Here is a 21,132-nt window from a genome sequence, read left to right as displayed (position 1 = left end):
TTTAGTTATCTGACTTTTTTTTTTTCAAAGCCACATAAATAGGAGGAGGAGCATAGATTGCATTTCCTAGACATCAGGATGGCACTTCTGCATTGAAAGGACCAAGCCATTCTGCAAGTCGGCGCAATTGTTCGTTGTGTCGGCTCAAATAATTTCTTCTTGGATCACTGCCTGCATTGGCTGCTGCTACGATCAGGCAAAGATGCTACCTCCAGCAATCGTAACCACCCATTCAACCAGGCCGCAAGCCTCCTCGGCAGTTTTCCTAGCCCAACTGCCTATCCAGAGCATTAGTAGGGCTGCCACCTGATTGTCCGTCCACGCGTTCACGTCCCATTACACAATCGCTCAGCAGGCCCGGGATGATGCTGGTTTGGTAGAGCAGTACTGCAAGCCGCTAGACTGTTAATCATAGGGCATGTATTTGCTACCTGATTGTTCTTTCGTATTTCAGAATTATTGGACAGGTGCTTTGGCTTTTGGTTCCCTAAAAGTCCCAGCTTGGGTGTTTAATCGCAGTACATGAGTTGTAATTTTCTGTATCGCCCTCTGTTTATTACTCACTAGCAATTTGTTTATGATGGTGTAAAGCAAACTATGCACAGCATGTGTCCATCTGCTGGCCAGCTAAATGTTTTTCTCAACATGAAAAATAATCAGCATTATGGAGACATTAGTAGTGAGTCAACAGTGAAATTTTGAGTTGAATTTTGCAATGGAAGCAGGGATTCAACCTCTTGGTGACATACGAAACATACAAAAATATTCTCTCCAAAATTACAACACTTAGAAAATGAATTTTCTGATCATTTATGAAAATAACTTACTTTAGGATCAATGGTCACCTTTTCCTGTTCTTCATAATTGAAAGTTTTCTCCTTCAGTGGAAACCATAATTGTCCTGTAGTGGCACAATACAAAGCTTTCACTAATTTTTCCCCTATAGTTACTTGCATCTTCTTGTCAACTGTTTTAAATGGGCCATTCTGATTATCACTACAATTTTTTTCCTCCTGCAGATAATAGTCCACCTTAATTGATTAGTTTAGTTAGAATTGGTATGGCAACCCCCATTTTTTTTCATGTTGTGTGTGTGTGTGTGTGTGTGTGTGTGTACACACACACACACACCTCTTCCTACTGTATCTTCCACTGCATTTGATGAAGTGGGTTTTAGCCCACAAAAGCTTATGCCCAAATAAATATGATAGTCTCTAAGGTGCCACAAGTATTGCTTGTTTTTTTTTTTTTAATTTTGATGAAGGCATTTTAGTGTTTGTGGACTCATACTGATTAAACTGATATTTAAAGACTCAATAGATTACATGTTATTACTTGTATTCAGGTTTAAAAAGTTGATGACCACTTTCATTATGGAATGTAGAAAAATCTTTTTTCTTAATTTCCAGCCTTTCTTCCCCAGAAAATACACTATTTCGCAATCTTCCAAGAGTGGAAATTTAGAGAGAGCCCTGAATCCAGAAGAGGGGAAAGTTTAAATAGCGTCTTACACTTCTCTTAAAAATTTTTAATTTTTTTTGCTTACTATTTATAGAAGGAGAACCTAGAATAAGTAAGGCCAGGTCTACACTACAGATTTATATCGGTATAACGGCGTAGCTCAGGTGTGACAAATCCACTCCCCTGAGCGACATAGTGATACTGACCTAAACCCCCCTGTGTAGACAGAGCTATGTCAACAGGAGAGCATCTTGCATAGAGAATCTGTACTAGTTTTTGCAAATGCTCACTTTTCTGAAATTCAGTGGAGTTTCTTTGAGGAAAGTCCAAAAGGAGTAGATTATCAAGCTTCCTATTAGAGGCAGGTAAATATACTCTTACCATTTAACACTGATTTACAGTTTTAACTTTTCTCTCCCATAATGATATTAGAAATAGTACAGGGAAGTAAAAAAAAAAGTTTTATAAATGTGTATATTTGATACTTGTGGTTCCCCCTCTGTTGTCTCCCGAGGGCACCCATTTAAGGGTTTCTAATTCCCAGCCATCGCCTCTCTTGGGCAGAGACCTGTATCTTTCTCACTCCTGACTGGGGTTTTAAGGCTGCACAGCTCCCTGATTTTACACTGAGATATCCCCAGCAAGCCAGACTGCCTAAACAGGCAAGTTCCTACATTTTGCTCTCTCTCCAAAGGCTATATGACCAGTCTATTGCCCGCAGCTATAAATTACCACACAGCTTCTTTATTCTTAAGATAAAAGCATTACAGAGAAAACATAAAAGCTGTAAAAGAACCTACACATATTTTAAAAGCTTACCAGAGGTCACCCATCAATTTTATAGGGCCCCAGTGGGTCAAGTCACTCCAACACTCAAGGATTTTCTCTATTCCCTCCCATCCCTCTTGGACAGAAGGTCCTGTCCATTTGCTGGATCAGAGAGAAAGCTCTGAGTCAGTTTAAACATAGGCTATTTATTTATTTTTGTCGGTCTCTGGAGAATCCAATTTGAACTATTTTATGCATGCCCCCACAGGAGGTGGTAACTCTGTGAGGCTTATAAGCTTGCTTATTTGCCGTAATCACCACTAACTGTTTTAGTTCCTGGAGAAGCTTCCCCACAAAGTAGAATACAATCACATATAAGCCACTCTTTTAAAACAAAGGGCCCCCCCCAAAAGTTGCTCTGTCTGTCACAATTAAGTTGTATTTGTATATATAAATTCTAAACTTGTCTGAACGTTGACAAGTTTAGAATTTATATATAAGGCCCTACTTAATTTGTGATATTGCAAATCCCGCAATATTAGACTTCCATCGCAGTTTTGATTTTAATTAGCTTACTTCGCACAGTCCACAATTTAGCATATATTTTGAGGCATGCAACACACACTTTTTCCCCATTATTAAAGTAGAACCCCATTTATCTGAGCTGACAGTGGCTGAGGCTTGGGCTGTCAGCCCTGCGCATTAATGACTGGAATATAGTTGCATCAAAATGTCTCGTTATTAAAAAAAATAGCAGGCATAATATTTGAGTGCTTATATTGTTCAAGCAATTTTTTCTTAAACAAATAGGTCTTCCCTGGCTTTTCCAAATTACTGCGATTAATAAAGGTCTGTTATTACTTTTCTGCAATTTTCCATGTCTTGTCCACAACTCAGCTACAATTATTTGACAATCATCCCGTGATTCAAATAGGGCTTTAATTATATAACAGTGAGGAAGAATATTCAGTTGTGTCGCACAGGGAAAACCAAATAACTTTCAATGTGATACAGTGGGTCGAAAACAATGAGTTAAACAGTCTGTCTGCCTAGGAACCTAAATCAGTAAGATTAAGAAAAATCAGCCAGATTGTAAAACATGTATAATTTAATGTAAGTTAATTCCTCCATGAGTAGCATCTCCCATGCTTTGCATGAATAATTGCTAAAAGTGGGACTAGAGAGGCTCCACTAGCATGCTGTAACAACTACTTTTATAGTAGTCATGATTGACAGATCAACCTTTCGCAGTAGCTGGATGGTATTCATACCAATTTCCATACATTTAAAAGTGCCAGTTGTTAAGTTACAATGCCAAATGACATTTATATTAATGTTCTTTGTTTTAAGAAGTCTTTAAAAAGAATAAATTCTGCAAAACTTATCCCCATAGTGTGAGCTCTTCTGTTCAGGCTTAAATTACTATTACCTCATCCCAATCATAATTGTTACTATTCTATTTTTTTTGCTCCTAAAGTTACGTGATTGGCTTGAAATCTAAAAATAGAGTTTAATAAATGAACCCTTTATTTAGGAGTGGCAGGAAATTTTGAATTGCATCCCTGGCTTGTACCATTTGAGGGAAAGTTTAACTTAGATGTTTTAACATGTTTGTGTACATTTCTAACAGCATTGTTAAGCAACAAGTTTTGACAGCAGCACAAACACTGAAAAAGTATGTAAAAATATTCTGTGAAACTTGTGCAAGAGACCATCACCCTGACTAGAAAACCTGTTGTAAGAGATTGCCTCAATCTCCCCATTTTGATTAAATTTCGACTCCTTTTTATGTTAGAAGACTATCTTCATTGAGAAATCAGTTTTTGTTGGTTCTTTCAAATGGCTTTTTAAGACAGGTGTCACTGTATAATGGAAGTTAGATTTTAAAAAAGGTACATTCTATGATTGCAGCGGGAAAGGCATGTATCTCTAAAGATACAGTCCACCAGGATTCTCATTCCTGAATTTCAGTTTCTCAGGACTTCCCTAGCTTCTGGAGTTTTTTCACCCCTAAGGACAACAGTAATCATACGGAATGTAAACCAGACTGCTTACTGGCAGTTGCCCACAATCCTCAAAGCTGAATTTCTGCCCTTGGAACCTTTTAGTCAGTTCCTTTTGAGCACCATCAAATGAAACATGCTCAGGAACTGTCTCTTTTATGTCCCAGTCTTCTAGCCAGTCTGTTATTAATAAATAAGAGCTCACTTCAGCACTTTAATGACTTTCAGTGACTATCCTTGTCTCTTGAGACTTATTTCTCAATGCTTTGCTGCTTGTTTTTACACCTAATTCCTATACTTCAAAGCTTGCTTTGCAATTTAGTGTTACTTTTCAGCAATATAATGCCTATTTTTAGCACTTTCATGCTTACAGACCTAAACACTTAGCTTTGATGCCCATGTTTCAGTGCTGTGGCTTCATATTTCATGGCTTCAGGCCATGTCCATGTAGCCGAACAATGACTGTAATGGACAAGCATATCCACTGCTCTATCTTCAGAGTAAGGAAGGAGCAGGGACTCATCAGGTTTTTCTTTGCTTGTGTTTCTGTTCTTGAACTGTATTTCTGTAATGCATATTTAAATTCTAAAAATTTTCTTTTAAAGTCCTTCCACTGAATTATCTGCTGCATCAAGCTTGGTTATTGAGCTTCAAGAAAAACTTGAGGAAGAGAAAATAAAATTTTTGGAGCAACTTGAAGAGCAAGAGAAAAGAAAGAATGAAGAAATGCAAAACTTTAGAATGTCTCTGACTGCAGAACAGCAGGTAAAGGAGTCATCAAATTTGATATGTTCTTTCTGGGATTTTAGAGATTTTTTATTTTTGCCATCTCTAGTTTGCCATCTGGTACTTCCTAAATTCACATTGTCATCTGACAACATATTATATAAAATTATATTAAATTTCATGGTTCAGAAATGTATTGGACTTTTAAAAGCATGTTCTCTGGGACTTGGGCGAAAGGAGCCCAGTTTAGGGGTAGTGTTACTATGTCATTGTTTTTTTCTATAAGTTTGTGTTACCATAACTCTTCTCCAGCCAAGAGGACTAAATTTGAGCTCCAAGGTAAACTCCATTAAACATAACTTCTGATTAACTGCAAAGTATCTCTGAGCAATATTAAACTCACTCTTTCCAACACCAAGCAGTTCATTGTCACATGACTGTTCCCAAACAGCCAGCTCATGTAGAAACTGAGTTTTAGAATCAGTTTGAACCTCCAACTTTGTATTTCACTGTAGATTTATAAAAATCTCTCTAGGCACCAATCCTATGCTAATGAGTGTCTAGTCAATAAATTAAAATACAAAACCACCAAAATAAGATTGGTCTCATAAAAATATCCTCCAACTCATACCGTCCCCAAAAGTATTTTAAAACAATTGATTTTGCAGCATGCTTAGAAAGTGAACAAATGTGGGCTCTGGTGGACCAAGGGTGAAAGCGAGGGTTACAAAGTCAAGGACTCTTTGTGGAGCATGCCCTGTCTTGCAGCTTCATCTCGTTAATAGATTGAAAAGGGAGCTCCACTTGAGCACCTCTTCCGGCTTCAGCAACATCAGTATGGGACAAGGACTGAGGCACAGCACTATTTCTAGTCATTTGAGCCATCCAACTTTTTGGACTATAGCCATCAATTGCTAGGGGCAGAGATGGGAGAAGTGGGTAGAATCTTCATGGACAAATGAAAATTTTCTAAAAATGTGGGTCTGCAAATATACTGAAACCAGAGCAGATCTTACACAATAAATAATCTGAGCAATAACGGATATAGAAGTGTTTGACATCTACATTCATTTTCAGTATTGTAAGCTGTGAATGGAGTGCAGAATGCCGCTGCCCATCCATATGTCCTTTTTTAGAGGATTTTAATTAAGATTTCATGGTCACAGAACAGATGACAATTAATAATGTTCTGTACAATAAATTGACTTTTTAATAAGATTTCTCTCACCTTAATGTGTCAATACATAAGATGCCATTTTCCCCAGCAGCAGCAGAGCATTTGAGGAAAGATCTCCCTTATGGCATTCTGTTAAAATCTCCACTCTTCTTTGTTTTCACATGCTGCAAATCCCACAAAATGTAGCATCATTCCACTTGTTTAAAATGTATCATAGCAGTAAAAAATGCAGGAAGTGTATCTGATTGGCATAGCAATCACTGAACCTTTTAGGCAGTTTTCATTCATCCGTGTTCAGTATCTTAGAAAATTACTTGTTGGTTTAGTTTTTAGTGAACTATATAAAGTTTGCTTTATTATATCTATAGTAGACCCAAAATGTGCTATATACTGTACAGATACAGGGAAGACAAATTCCTTGCCCCAAAGAGCTTACAGCTTTAAGGTATGCAGATAGATGATGACTAGTGAGAGAAAGGGATACAGCTTACTAAAAAGTCAAGGTGATGACTGGCACACATCTGTCTAGTTTAATTTCTTAATTTTTTTAATTATGTAATTACTACCTCCAGTTGCCCCTCTACTAGGTTATTAGTTGGTGATGTTCTTTTGTGTATGCAGCAGAAGTAGATCTTAAAAAGGGATTTGAATGGAAAGCTGTAAGGTGAAGACAAGAGGTTTGAACTTGATACAGTGCAGAAAGGGAAAGCCAGTGAAGTGATTTATGGAGGAGGATGACATGGGCAAATAATTGCATGAGACTGACTAGCAGTTGTTTTGTTAAAAGTTGTTAGTTTGTGCTAATGAGCCAGGACTCTTACTAATTTGTGCTAATTAGTCTGAACACCTGCTTGGCATTGGGAAATACTGCCTTCCAAAACTTCATGCAGTGCCCTGAAATCTATTTCAAGTTCATTCAAAGTATTAATATTTTAATGTGGTAATATGAATACCACTTTATGCTTATCTCTAATTGCAAATAACTTGGTTTAGTACAAGATCCTACAACATCCACTCTAGTCTTAAAGAATAACTGGTTCTGAGAACAGTGTGTTACTGGGTTTGTAAAGAACCAGAAATGTACAGATTCAGTGTTTTAATTTAATTGTATTCGTGTATACAAAGGGCCTTATTCACACCTGATATATTTCTTGTGATTATTTTATTAGGGCTACAAATGTACACCACACCTCACAAAACAAAATTAGAACCAGTCCTAACCCAGAAGTCCTCGTAATTGAACTCGAGTTAAAACAAGAAGGGAAACATTTCCAGTATATGTATCGCTTTATCAAAAATGTACTTAAGCTGATTTCCTTGCCTTTCAGCTTAGTTTGGGAAACTGCAAATGGCAATACCGTGGGTTCTTCCTTGTTTTCTGTCTTGCATGTGTTGTTTTCATTTACAGTATACTACTTCTGCCTAATGCTATTTCTGATTTTTCAGACCAATTTTAACACCGTGCTGACAAGAGAAAAAATGAAGAAAGAAAACATAATAAATGATCTTAGTGACAAATTAAAAACAATAACCCAACAGCAAGAAAGGGATAAGGGTAAGTAAATATTCTGTCAACACTGATAGATTTTGAAATAGTCTATATTCAGTTTCAGTCCAAATAATTGTTATAATATTCTGAGCTGCTTTTTTTAAAATAAATTTTTTTACATGTTTCTATTGTCATCTAGATTTGATTGAAACACTTTCTGAAGATCGTGCTCGATTACTGGAAGAGAAGAAAAAACTTGAAGAAGAAGTGAATAAGATGAGAAGCAGTAATTTTATTCCATCAGCATATTTACCTACAGCTTCAGAATCTTGTGGAGCCTGTGCACCTGATCTCCCAGCTGAAACAGAAAGAGTGGCTTCAGAGATTACAGATGAAGGAAGGCTGGATTCAGCAATGGAAACTAGCATGATGGCTGTACAGTAAGCATATAAGAGACATTATATTAAAATATGTAGACTATATTTAGATCAATACACCAGTGTATAGTTGAATATTTGAGGAGTACTTGTGGCACCTTAAAGACTAACAAATGTATTTTAGCATGAGCTTTTGTGAGCTACCGCTCACTTCTTCGGATGCATAGAATGGAACATACAGACAGGAGATATTTACACATAGAGAGAACATGAAAAGGTGGAAGTATGCATAACAACAGGAAAAGTCTAATCAATTGAGATGAGCTATCATCAGCAGGAGGGGAAAAAAAACTTTTTGAAGTGATAATTAAGATGGCCCATAGAAGGTGTGAGGAGAACTTAACATAGGGAAATAGATTCAATTAGTGTAATGACCCAACCATTCCCAGTCTCTGTTTAGGCCAGTGTTAATTGTATCTAATTTGCATATTAATTCGAGTTCAGCAGTTTCTCTTTGGAGTCTGTTTTTGAAGTTTTTTTGTTGCAAAACTGCCACCTTCAAGTCTGTCACTGAGTGGTTAGAGAGATTGAAGTGTTCTCCCACTGGTTTTTGAATGTTATGATTCCTGATGTCAGATTTGTGTCCATTTATTCTTTTGCGTAGAGACTGTCCAGTTTGGCCAATGTACATGGCAGAGGGGCATTGCTGGCACATGATGGCATATATCACGTTGGTAGATGTGCAGGTGTACGAGCCCCTGATGGCGTGTCTGATGTGATTAGGTCCTATGATGGTGTCACTTGAATGGATATGTGGACAGAGCTGGCATCGGGCTTTGTTGCAAGGATAGGTTCCTGGGTTAGTGTTTATGGCTCCTGCTGATGATAGCTCATCTCAATTGATTAGACTTTTCCTGTTGTTATGCATACTTCCACCTTTTCATGTTCTCTCTATGTATAAATATCTCCTGTCTGTATGTTCCATTCTATGCATCCGAAGAAGTGAGCTGCAGCTCACGAAAGCTCATGCTAAAATAAATTTGTTAGTCTTTAAGGTGCCACAAATACTCCAGTTCTTTTTGCGGATACAGACTAACACGGCTGCTACTCTGAAACTTGAATATTTCAGTGTACCAATGAGCTGTTCAATGAACTTATTTTTACTCATCTGATATTCTTGCTCAAAATGCCTTTTTTGAGATGCATGTATAAAATGTTAAAATGTCACCAGCTATCAGAAATGCATGTTTTTTTAGTGATTTAGCAGAGAAAGAAGTTAGAGCAGTGGTTCTCAACCCATGGCCCAATCAGCACACAGCTGCGGCCCACGTGACATCCTTAGGGCTGTAACTATGGTGCGGTGGGAGGGGCATTTGCCCCAGGCACAGAACCAGCTGGGAGTGGGGTGGAGTAAAAATGGGGCGCACAGGATCAGACTCAGCATCAGCTCCCCAGCAGGATCAGGCCCAGCGATATCAGCCATGTCCCCAAGCCCCCACCGCTGGGTAGGATCAGGCCCAGTCACACAACCAGCAGCAGCGTGGAAGTGAGGGTGGCAGTACACCATGCCATGCCATGCCACTCTTACAGTAAATGATGAATTTTTGACTTATTTTACTAATTTAAAATTCTCTTGGTATATATTTGCCAGTGTTGAAATGAAAGGTGCTGTATTGATTTGAATTGTATTGCTGTCATATAACAAATACTAATCTTTTTTTTTTTTGTGGTTGTATGGGTAGTATATATATTGTGTGGATGCAGCTCACGTAACACGTAGAAAGCTGCATATATGGCCCACAGTGGTAAATAGGAAGAGAACCACTGAGTTAAAGGCTAAAAAATGGTAAAGTGAAGACAAACTAGGCTTCAGTGAGTAGATGAATGTTTTAAAACTGAGCAGTAGAAAAGCAGTAATATACACTTTGTCCCACACACTCAGAAAGAAGGCAGACCAGATGCAAGGGATGTGATTGAATTAGGCTGCAACTCTTGCTATCTTCAATTCATCTGGGAACTATTTGGCAGTAACTCTTACGGGCAGGTCATCACTCCTTTCTTAATTATTTCCACCTGGTTGGAGGGCTGTTGTCATCCCCCACTCCTCCACACTGAGTAGCATGGTTTTAATTGGTTTTTGCAAGGTAGTGGAGGTGTGTCTCCTCTAGCTGGAAATTACACCTCCAGCTCCAGTATAGACCTAGTCCAGTGTAGACATAGTCTTAAGTCCACTTATAATTCTGGTTTATAAGGGAACTGGACCCCTTATGGAGCAAGTATCTGCACTGGACACATGCCACCTGTTAAGTTGCAATATCTTGATTCTTATGTTCTGACTTAACCTGTTGGATCCCTGAACTGCTCTGAGTAAAGGAAAAAAACATGCCCTGTACCAATAACTCTAGCAGTGAAGGAAAAATTCCTTCCTGATCCCAAATAAAACAATGTGCATAGCAAACTGAAAAACATGGTCCTACCTTAATCCCAGGAGTGGGATCTACTAAACTGGATGCAAGAGGGGGCTCCAACCAGAGTAACAGGGCTCATATACCCTTCTCCAGACGCACAGGAGCCAATGTCTTACCTGAGCCCCATCATTTAGGTGTTTCTCCCCCATCTCTTAGCCCTGAATGGGGGACAAGACCATGAAAGGAGCCATTACCCCTTTTTCCTGCCAGTCCAGACAAAAATCCCAGCGGATGCATTCTGGTGCTCTATGGAGGACTGGCTGAGTATATGGTGCTGGCTCCTTGTTTGCAACTGCTAAATAACATTAAAAGAATGTAAAACACAAATATGTTGCTCATATTACTTTTCCATGGCCTGGTCTACGCTACAGGGAGGGGGTCGAACTAAGGTACGCGACTTCAGCTACGCAAATAGTGTAGCTGAAGTCGAACTACCTTAGTTCGAATTTCCTACCTGTCCAGACGCCGCGGGATCGAACTCCGTGGCTCCCCCGTCAACTCCGCCACCGCCGTTTGCGGTGGTGGAGTTCCGGAGTCGACGGGAGCGTGTTCGGAGTTCAAACTATCGCAATAGTTCGAACTCCGAGAAGTCGAACTCTCCGCGTCGACCCAGCGGGTAAGTATGGACCTACCCCATGTAAACAATTGCTGTAGTTGTCATAGGAAAGCTATTGAATCACCATTGCTAGGTGAGATGGTCATGCATGTTGGGTGTTGAGGAGAGATGATGAAGCCAGGCAATAGCAAATGGGTGAAGGAGCCTGGTCAAGACACTTCTTAAGATTTATGCCCATTATTGCCAAAAAAAAAAAAAAATTCAGGAACCTGGAATTGTAGCAGTTTTCCCTTTTAATCCGGTCATTTTTCTATTTATAGTAGTCTTACAAAAGATACTCAAAATTTGATAGTTCTTAACCATTTATAGCAGATGTTCATTATGCAGAAGCCACATAAAATGGAGACCACAACCTTTCTGAAATAGTATCTGCAATCTTTAAAATTTATTGTTTTACATTGTTATGAGTTGCTATGGCCTCCCCTGTTAAAATTTGCTTTGAAAGAAAAATCTCTAAGTGCAGCTTATTTCACAGTTAACTGAAGAAATGCTAAATATAGAGGCATTAGTCTATATCAGTAAATGACTAAAATTCTCAGCTCTCATTCATTTCCATGACTAATTATTCTTTTTTAATTTTTATTTTCTTTATTAAAAATTGCAATTGTAGTGGTTTCCTCTGAGGCCCTAGCATCAGTGGGGTGATTCTTTCAGCACAGAGTCAATTAGGGTTACCGTTTCAGCCTTGAATCTGGATCCTGCATCTTCCTCATTTTGACAAGAAATACTGTTTGTTCTGAATTTTACAATTATTTCTAATATTCGTTCCTGAACACTTTCTATATAGTTAATCAGTTTCCTCTATACGTCATTAAAATCAAAGTAATCTATTTTTATATACAATACTGGAAAAAGGACTAGTTTGTTTTTGTTAGTAATTAAAATAAGTTGCTTTTATTGGTGGGGAAAAAATGTGTTCATCGCTAACTAATTTTCCTCTGAATTATCAAAACATTACAATTTAGCATTAAGAGAGTAGTAATTTAAAAAAAGTTCAAAACGCCACGGTTTTTATCTTTGACATTGTCAACATATGATTTCCTTTAATTATCTTTTACTGACCAAGGCTACAGATGATAAATTATTATTGGAGAGCATATTCTCATGTTAGATATGAAATGAAATATAGTGTCCAAAATTTGGGTCCAAATTTGGTGAAAAATGTACTATTATTTCTCAAAAAAAGCACTAATTTTAAGCAGTCAGTAGTTTTGTTTTTTGTTTAAAGTCTAATGCAAAGTTTGGGGGGAATGCATACAGGGAGGGAAACTACTATGAAGTTGAAAAGGGAGGTAATTGTGTTTCTACCCATATTTCTTCTTTTCTCCCTCTCCCGCCTCTGCTAAAATAATCTTTCTTAACCATTCTTCCAACTGTCACCCTCTACTTTTTAAATGCTTTCTGTGGTTCTCCCTTTTCCATCATGTCTAATTCTTGTTCTCACCTATTAAGGCGCTTCACACCTCTACCTCTACCTGCTTATCTTTGCTTGTATTTTATCAAGTTGCCTATTCCTCCTCACTTCACCAGTGATATCAGACTTGGCCACCTACTTGTTCACTCCTCCCATAAGCATCTTTGTATATTCTTCATCTTCTAATAGATGGAATGCTTTCCTCAAGCTAATCTATAAAGTCACTAGACTCGCCTATTCCTTTTTAGTATCCTTTTTACCACCAGGTTTACAGGAAATTGGAATCTAAACTCCAAGAAAATTTGTGGCGACCTTGGGAATGATTTTGAGTCTTACTTTCTCGTAGTTTTAGTAGTGTTTTTTCCTTATTTTTCTCTTAAAACAAATTCTCTTTTGCAAGATAAATGAACAAAGTACTTTATCCTTGCTTTTGTGTTTAGTGACTGTGTTAAGTAGTGTGCAGAATTCAGTCATTGCCAGTGGAATTCCCAGTATTTATTGCAAAATATTGAAACTGTACTCTCATATGCAATATTATTGTCCAATGTGCAATGGATAAAATTTGCAATTTGACTCCATCATGATTACATTTTTTCTTTGCACTGCTAAAGCGAATGTGACCTTTACTCTGAAACTGCCCTATGTTCATAAGCAGGCATTCTCAACCTTTTTCTTTCAGAGGACCGCATCACCAACATACTATAAAACTTCATGGCCCAGTGGGAAGAGCATCCAGGCTTCAGCCATGGGGAGGGCTTCTGCCCCATAGGTATAGGGGGGACACCTCTGGAGCCCCGTGGGGTTGTTGGGGTTTGGGGCTTCTGCCCTGTGGTGTGGGGCTCGGGGCTTCTGCCCCGTGAGAAGGGGAGAACGGGGTGGCTGCAGTGGGACTCAGGGCTTTTGCTGTGGCTCAGGACTCCAAGCTTCAGCCTCCAGGCTGACCAGCCTGCCTCCTTTTCGGGAACAGAAAGAACATAGACCACCCGGAGCCGTACATTTACAAAGCAGATATCTCCCCTGGCCCATTCACAGAATAAATCGCTCAAACACATACACACCACAGAAATAAGGATCTCTCAAAGTATCCTGGGTCTCATTTTTTCTCCCTCCTCACCCCCACCAGTCCCTTAGTGGCTTCTAGCCCCTAAAATTAATCTCATGAGGGTTATTTTGGTGTTTTCGGGTGAGTAAAAACAATTCCTGTAGGGCTTCATGGCCCAAATGTTAAATTGGAGAGAGAGAATCCCCATGGCCCAAGCAAATTTATAGGACAGCAGAAGACACAAGAGGTTCTCTTTTTGCTGTGCCAATAATTCAGTCAAGAATCTGAGACCAACAGGCTGAAAAGGAAAAGAGAATATAAGTCAACATTGATCCTCTTTTCCCTGATTCCAATCTAGCCATGAATGGTCATCAAAGGAAATTAGGAAACATTTTTTTCTTGACAATTTGCGACAGTATTTTACAATGTGATAGTCACAACTGACAGAGTTAAAAAAGGAGGAAACAACAAAAGTACCCTACTGCTTAAATAATTCCTTTCAAAATGTAAATGAGACAGGGCCTTTCATTCAAGGAGGTTATTCAAGAGGAGTGGAATAATCCCCCTAACAATGGGAAACCCTTAGCAAAAGGACCATAACATTTTACAAGTTAGAGAACTCAACACTTTTACCCAAGGTTGGAGTGATGGTAGCTGCCTTTGCAGGAGAGATGGTGATCCCGATCAAGCTGGGCTTGCTTTCAAAAGACTCCATCAACACAAAATTAGTCAGTGTCCACAAGACATCCCACCCTCGGTGAAGCTCTATATAAGAGACCTACAGATATTTTATTGAGTATTTGGAGCCACTCACCAGGCATGGCATGATGTCAAGATTCATCCTTCAAGTAATCCTCCATTAGAATGATGGACAGGGATGTAGAATGTATTGACAGGCTCCCCATTTCGGCAATGGAATCCTCGAGTACTGAGCTGGTACAAGTTTCTGAATTGAAAGCATGCCCACATCATCTTACAGTCCAGAGTAGTAAGACTTTTTTCAAAACAGCAAGATTGGTTTTCCAAAAATGGGATTAGCCTCTTGTTTTACACGCTGTCACAACAGCACCTTTTGAAGCATAATCTCTGTCTATAAGGACCTGTTAATTAGTCTCTATCATCTTTTATAGTCTTAGTCTCAAACTGGTGATTCTCTGAATTCTGGGATGCTGTTGTGTTTGCTTGATGGAAAAATGATGATCAGGATGCCAGAATAATTCCTAACACAGTTGGATTCTACTTTCCCTATTTCTCAGGAAATTCTTTTCCTCCACCTACTCAAACACTCAACATTCCACAGAATACAGGCTTTAACATAAATTTAGATGTGTTTGCAGTATTCCGAGGTATATTCCAAGAACATGCAATCAATCTTAAAGTCAACATCTGTAGTCTTTTTGCCAGATGCACCCAGCCCTCTGAACATCTAAAGCTACTCTGGACAGGTGGGAAAAAAAATTATATAGTTGAATCATGTAAACCATCTGACATGCTAGTTGCTGAGGGATTTAGAGTTCATTCCACATCTTCTATATCATCTTGGGGAGAAAAATGTCTTTGCAGGTCTTTATTAAGATCTTTATCAAAGACTTCAAAATGGACTACTTGGTACCTTTTGGTAGGAAGATGCTGCCAGAACCAGTTCCCAATGCATTTATAGATCAAGGTACTCCTAATCTGTATTAACTCTTTTTTTCTCTCTCTCTCTTCTTGCTGCTGTGTTTTATTGCTCATTACTTTCCCCACCTTGGGTTGTTACGATTCAGAATCTTAAAATTTAGTGTCTGATAATTCCAGAAAGAAAGTTAACACCTCACACAATCTGACCTGCCCATATTGTCTTCATATTGGGAGCCAGAAAGTGATTTTATTTAGCAAGCCTCTCTCCTTACGGGTGAAAATGTTAAAGTTTTAATTATAATTGGTTTTATTTCTTACTAATTTGTCTTAAGTATTTCTACAGCTCTGGAGTTCTAGCATATAGAAATTAGGTGCTTTGCTTTGTGCTGGACTTCTCTAGAATCCCTTAGAAGCCTTTGAGATCACATAGACCAAGACACAACACTACCCATTAGTGACTGACAGATGTTAAACCCAGAAAGGAAATTCCTGGGTACTAAATTTTCCATTTAACTTGAACACACCATAATAAAGGAAAACTAAGAAATGGTAATGCTGGTGCATATACCAAGAAAAAACAGCAAGGTAGCCATATTGATTCTTGCATCATAAGAAGGACAGCAGCATGTGCTATTTGCCATCAAAATTGACAATTTTGCATTCAAATACTGTATATTTTAGTATATCAAACAATAACCTCAAATTTTATATTATTATTATTCTATATTTCTTTTAAATACCACAAATACAACAGGAGATACAGCCATAAAACAGTAACTTTCAGTAGATAAACATTTTGGAAAAGGGAAAACTGCATTATTTCATATTTTCTTAACCTCTCAAATGTTTTTCTTTTTTCCTTAGTGAAAACATCCATATGTTGTCTGAAGAAAAACAGAGAATAATGTTGTTAGAAAGAGTGAGTAGATTCTCTTCTATTATATTAATTCAGCAACTTAATTGTGTGTAAAGTGATTTGAAAATGACCAATACATGCGTAAAGTTATGATGCAGTAAATTATTATTAAATTCTGGTGCACATGAATTTAATAATTCATTATTTTACATTAAGACTAATTCACACCATTCTCTTAGTGTACAGGATCTGAGAGTGAGTATATAATTTACTCCATCTTTAAGGGCCACTTACACTTTACGATGTGTAAAGCAGGCTTTGTATGAATGAGAATCAAAGCTAGTATTTCCATTTTAAGTAGTTGTAACACATTCTTGATTTGTTCACTGTATTGTTTGATATTTTTATAGCAGAAAATTAATCAAGGAATTAACCAGTGCAAACATCTGGGTTTCCTAGAGAATAATGGATATTTACAGTAACATTAAAGGAAATAATTCCACGAAGTGATCAGAGATTATATAAATTCCATGCAAGTGGTTGCAGACGAATTTTTCTTTTCACATATTAATCTAAGACGTATTTACTCTTTTCAAAACAAGACAATTAAAACACTGACACAGAAAGTATGAGAAATTGCTTGAAACTAATTTCAGAAGAAACAAAGCAAAAGGATTTCATCCACTTCTCTGGCACTGTGTTAATTTATATCATCTTAATTAAAAGTCTAATGTACTATAACCGTGGATGGACAGTTCTTTAAAAAAACAAAAACAAAAAAACTGACATTAGAACAGTAAGTGTTTCTTATAATGCAGTCCAATTATTTTGTGTGTGTGTTTTTGGTTTTTTTTGTTTTGTTTTTTTTAGATGCAATGTTTTAGTCTAAAATTTCAGTTCACAAATCAGGAAATCAGATTATTTCCCCTTTTGTAAGTCATTCTTCTGCGTGTTATATTTTGTATTCGAGTACTGCTTTGGATAGAGTTTCTGACTGATTGGACCATGTCGGTGAAGTCACAGCTGTGTAGTTACTCCCACTTGTGCAACGACTGGGAATATCATCGAAAATATCTGCTGTTTTTAATTGATTAGACTTTTTTTCTTTGAAGTACAAGACTGAAAGGTTTAACCAACCCACTTCTCATTTCCTTTTTTCTCTCCAATCCCATTCCTGCCTTCCTTTCTCTTCTTCAGAGTTAGGCTTAGTTTTACTTCACTTAAAATTCTATTTTGAGCTTCACACCAGCTCCTAGTTCAGTATAATCAATCAGATTATCTCTTTTTCATGGTTAAGCTGTAGTAAGAGCAGGGAGATGACACTTCCCCCAGTGGCTTGATAGCAGGCTCAGCGGCACCATGGTGGTTGCCAGGTTTTTTCTAACTTTAAATGTCTGTACCTTTTTGCTGGTGAGGAAATTATAAATGTTTTCCTAAAATTCTGAAACCTACAACAAAAAGTAGTTTGTGCATGGACAGTGCAGTGTTCATCTGTTCAAAACTATTTGGTATTTATTACAGGTTTATGCTATATAATGAACATAAATATTAAACTGGTTATTCATTTTAGATTGCTGTCTCTTACAGACATTACAACTTAAAGAAGAGGAAAATAAGCGATTAAATCAAAGATTGGTAAGTACATTAAACATTTGTGCACTTCTCTGTTCATAAAATACTTTTTTCAAAATAATAATTTTAAAAATGTAAATTCTAATAATTCTCTGCACACCTTAGAGTTTAATATGCAGAGTAGAACAAAGTAAGGAAAAGAAAAAAATGGCAATGAGGAGTAATCTAATTCCATATAAGATGTTTTTTCATTGTTGGGGCAGGGGGAGTTTTCCATAGAAGAAAACTTGGAGGCGGCAGGGTGGGGTGGAAGCAAAGGGAGACTTTTACTCTCACAAAGCATACAAACCAAACCAGTCTTTTGAAAAGATAGGCAAAAGCATTAACTCCAAGGGTCACATTTTTAATAAGGTAAACTTGCAAAAATGCATGCACACGTGCACATCAGGCATTTGTGCAACTAATGGCCATTTTGTAGCTACCTTTCTGAAAAAATTATTCAGATGGTTTATGGAATATATTAGCTTTTTTTTAAACAAAAAATTTACTCAAAAGGGAGATTAGACCCATGTGAGGGAATGGAAATGAGACAGGAGACATAACAGCTTGCCACATAATTAAGATGTGGGTAAGTCAGACTGCAACCCACATGAATTTTATGGGGTTTAAGGTGATCAGATAGCAAGGGTGAAAAATCGGGACTGTGGGTGAGGGGGTAATAGGCACCTATATAAAACAAAACCCCAAATGTTAGGATTGTCCCTGTAAAATTGGGACATCTGGTCACCCTAATGGGGGCATGCAATTCAAACTACTGCTCAGATTTCAGTTTAGGAGAGTAGGTGGAAAAAAAAGTGCTGAAGTTGGGGTAAGTATTGCAAGAAGATGGGAGGCTGGTCTTGGGTGCTTGACAAGGTTTGAGAATATTGGTCTAAAGAAGCAAGACGGATTGTAAGTATGTGACTTCTCATGGAGGAAGGTTGTCTCTTTCTGAATTTCCTGGATACTATCTGGCAACAAAATAAAGAAGTGCAAATTAAGACACATCTTCTTAATTTTGGAGATTGCAGAATATATATTTAAATCTGCTTCCTATCAAGCATTCAGAGTCCAGTGTGTGATTTCCCCTTCCCAAGCAGAATGAGGATCTGCCTGTACTTACATCTTTCATTTCCTGGCTACTAGAAAGGGAAAGAGCCCGCAGGGGGCCATGCTCAGATATCCATAGCAAAGCTGAAGCTTAAATTGAGGTTTCTTAAATTATTTTATTTTAGTTGTAGGGGGGGGAGAGGAGAATTTGGTCGGATAACTTGAATTCTTTAATTCTGGTGAGTTTACTCAAGTTCACGAGTTCTTCAACAACAACAAAAAAAGTCCCAGTCTGTACTTGATGATGTATTTGTTTCTATATGAATTAAATTTCTCTTGTATAACGATATGTAAACTTTTTTGTTGCAAGCTATTGCATAATACACCTCGTTCTTTTCCTTGTAAGTGCAATTGATATTAATTATAGCATATGGCAAGAACTAGAAACAGAGTTTAGGAAAAAAATCTACATTAAAAAGGCAGCTGTGTTACAGCTGATTAATAAAATAATGGATATCTTCAATTTCTTTCTAATTTACTTTGTCCAGTTATTTACTTTTTCTTTCCTTAAGGCCAAAGAAATTAATGTATAATTTATTTTGAAGTCTGGATAAATGTGTATCATTGGAGCTAGATTACAGCTGGTCCTGCATAGACAGGGTAGAACTGTGACTGAATAGTGGTGCCATTGCTCTTTGCTAATGCCATCAGTGGAACTAGCTTTCTTAGTGAGACAAAGAGGTGCAGAGTAAGGACACAGCTGGCTGGGCTAGAAAGGAGTACATGCTGCGCTTCTTTGAAAAGATAGTGATGCTGTTGCTCCATTGTAAAACAGCCTCTCCACCTCCTGCCAGTGCAGGACTGTCGTTTAAAGACACAATCCAGCCATCAAGATTGGGAATATTTTCACAGATTATGTATGAACTGAAATACATTACTCTGGGGTTTGTGAAGTACTATGCACCTTTGTGGTCTGATGTAACCAATTGTTGGTAACACTGCTCTACAGCCAAAATGCTTCTGAAATAAATGTAGTCAAACTTTACTAATTCTGGGTCACTGAGAACGAAAATGATGCTTAAAATGGTTGATTGGCTCTAGTTTTCAAGTTATGCTATTGGGTCAGTATATACGACCCTTGACTTGGGAATAGCGGAGGATAAGTGAGTTATAAAGGGAAGGGATCTCAGTTTAAACCAGAAATGACTAAAATACATCTTTGACTGGATCTATGAATAAATCTATGACTGGGTTTGGACAGTACTTGCTTTTTAGGCAAAACAATGAATGATGCAATCTGAAGCTGGTATTGCGTCATACATGATATGAATTGCATCATGTTATTCCTAGAAGTCATGGATGATGCAATCATAACGAAGCTTACATCACTCTGCTGAACAAATTGCCCTATATCAGCTCTAGAAATCATAGTGTCGTGCTCTCTTATTTGTCAGTGTTTGATTTTGCAAAGGGACACATTTCTGTTTAGCCAAAGTGAGCAGAGATGCCTCGTACTTGTGTGAACAGTGCAGATAACTTCTGCTATGTTTGTGGTGAAGTGACTTTTGCATCCTAAAAGCGCAATATAACCACTATGGTTAAGAAAGCCTATCACCTTTATTTTGGCTGCAAAATTGGAGATCAGGACAAGAGGTGGGCCCCACACATATGCTGCAACACTTGTGCAACAAATCTTCGCCAGTGGTTGAACAGGAAAAGGAAATCTATGCCTTTTGCAATGCCAATGATTTGGAGCAAAGAATCCTGTGGCACCTTATAGACTAACAGACGTTTTGCAGCATGAGCTTTCGTGGGTGAATACCCACTTCGTCGGATGATTTGGAGAGAGCCAACAGATCATACCAGCAATTGTTACTTCTGCATGGTGCCTCCAGTTGTGAAAGGTGTGTCAAAGAAGAAAAAGTGGACTGTGCATTATCCAAACATTCCATCAGCTATACGCCCAGTACCCCACGGAGAAGGACTGCCGGTTCCTGATGCACCAGAATCATTCTCACTTGAGTCAGATGAGGAAGAAGAAGAGGATGAAACTTCTGGTCCTGAACCATCAATGTCACAGGACCCACATTTTCTCCCATCCTCCTCCTCTGAACCACACTGCATAACACAAGGTGAACTGAATGACCTTGTCAGGGATTTGGAACTACCCAAGAGTAAGGCAGAGCTGTTGGGCTCCAGACTACAGCAGTGGAATCTCCTGCCAGGTGATGTTAGGGTTTCCATGTTCCGTGACCGTCAAAAGGATCTTGTCCCATTCTTCTTCATGGAAGGTGATCTTGTAGCCTGCAACAACATCGATGGGGTGATGGCAACCCTCAACATCGTTCACGATCCAGATGAGAGGAGACTGTTCATTGATTCATCGAAGACGAGTCTTAAAGCTGTTTTACTGCATAATGGCAATGTTTTGCCATCAATTCCAGTTGGTCATGC

General features: G+C 38.1%; 1 protein-coding gene across 4 annotated transcripts in view; it reads left to right on the top strand.

The window, feature by feature from the left end:
* Nucleotides 1-21,132, top strand: part of RB1CC1 (RB1 inducible coiled-coil 1) — a 172,336-nt gene that overhangs the window by 117,751 nt on the left and 33,453 nt on the right. For all 4 annotated transcript variants that reach the window (XM_039522880.1, XM_039522879.1, XM_039522881.1 and 1 more), the window contains 5 exons: nucleotides 4,838-4,997; nucleotides 7,582-7,690; nucleotides 7,824-8,064; nucleotides 16,026-16,080; nucleotides 17,605-17,652. In XM_039522880.1, the coding sequence (XP_039378814.1) occupies nucleotides 4,838-4,997; nucleotides 7,582-7,690; nucleotides 7,824-8,064; nucleotides 16,026-16,080; nucleotides 17,605-17,652 (613 nt within the window). The remainder of the gene's footprint in view (nucleotides 1-4,837; nucleotides 4,998-7,581; nucleotides 7,691-7,823; nucleotides 8,065-16,025; nucleotides 16,081-17,604; nucleotides 17,653-21,132) is intronic.

Source organism: Mauremys reevesii, linkage group 2, assembly GCF_016161935.1.
Source record: "Mauremys reevesii isolate NIE-2019 linkage group 2, ASM1616193v1, whole genome shotgun sequence".
NCBI lineage: Eukaryota > Metazoa > Chordata > Testudines > Geoemydidae > Mauremys > Mauremys reevesii.
Note: the sequence above shows the minus strand (reverse complement) of the source record. Positions and strands in the feature narration are given on the sequence as shown.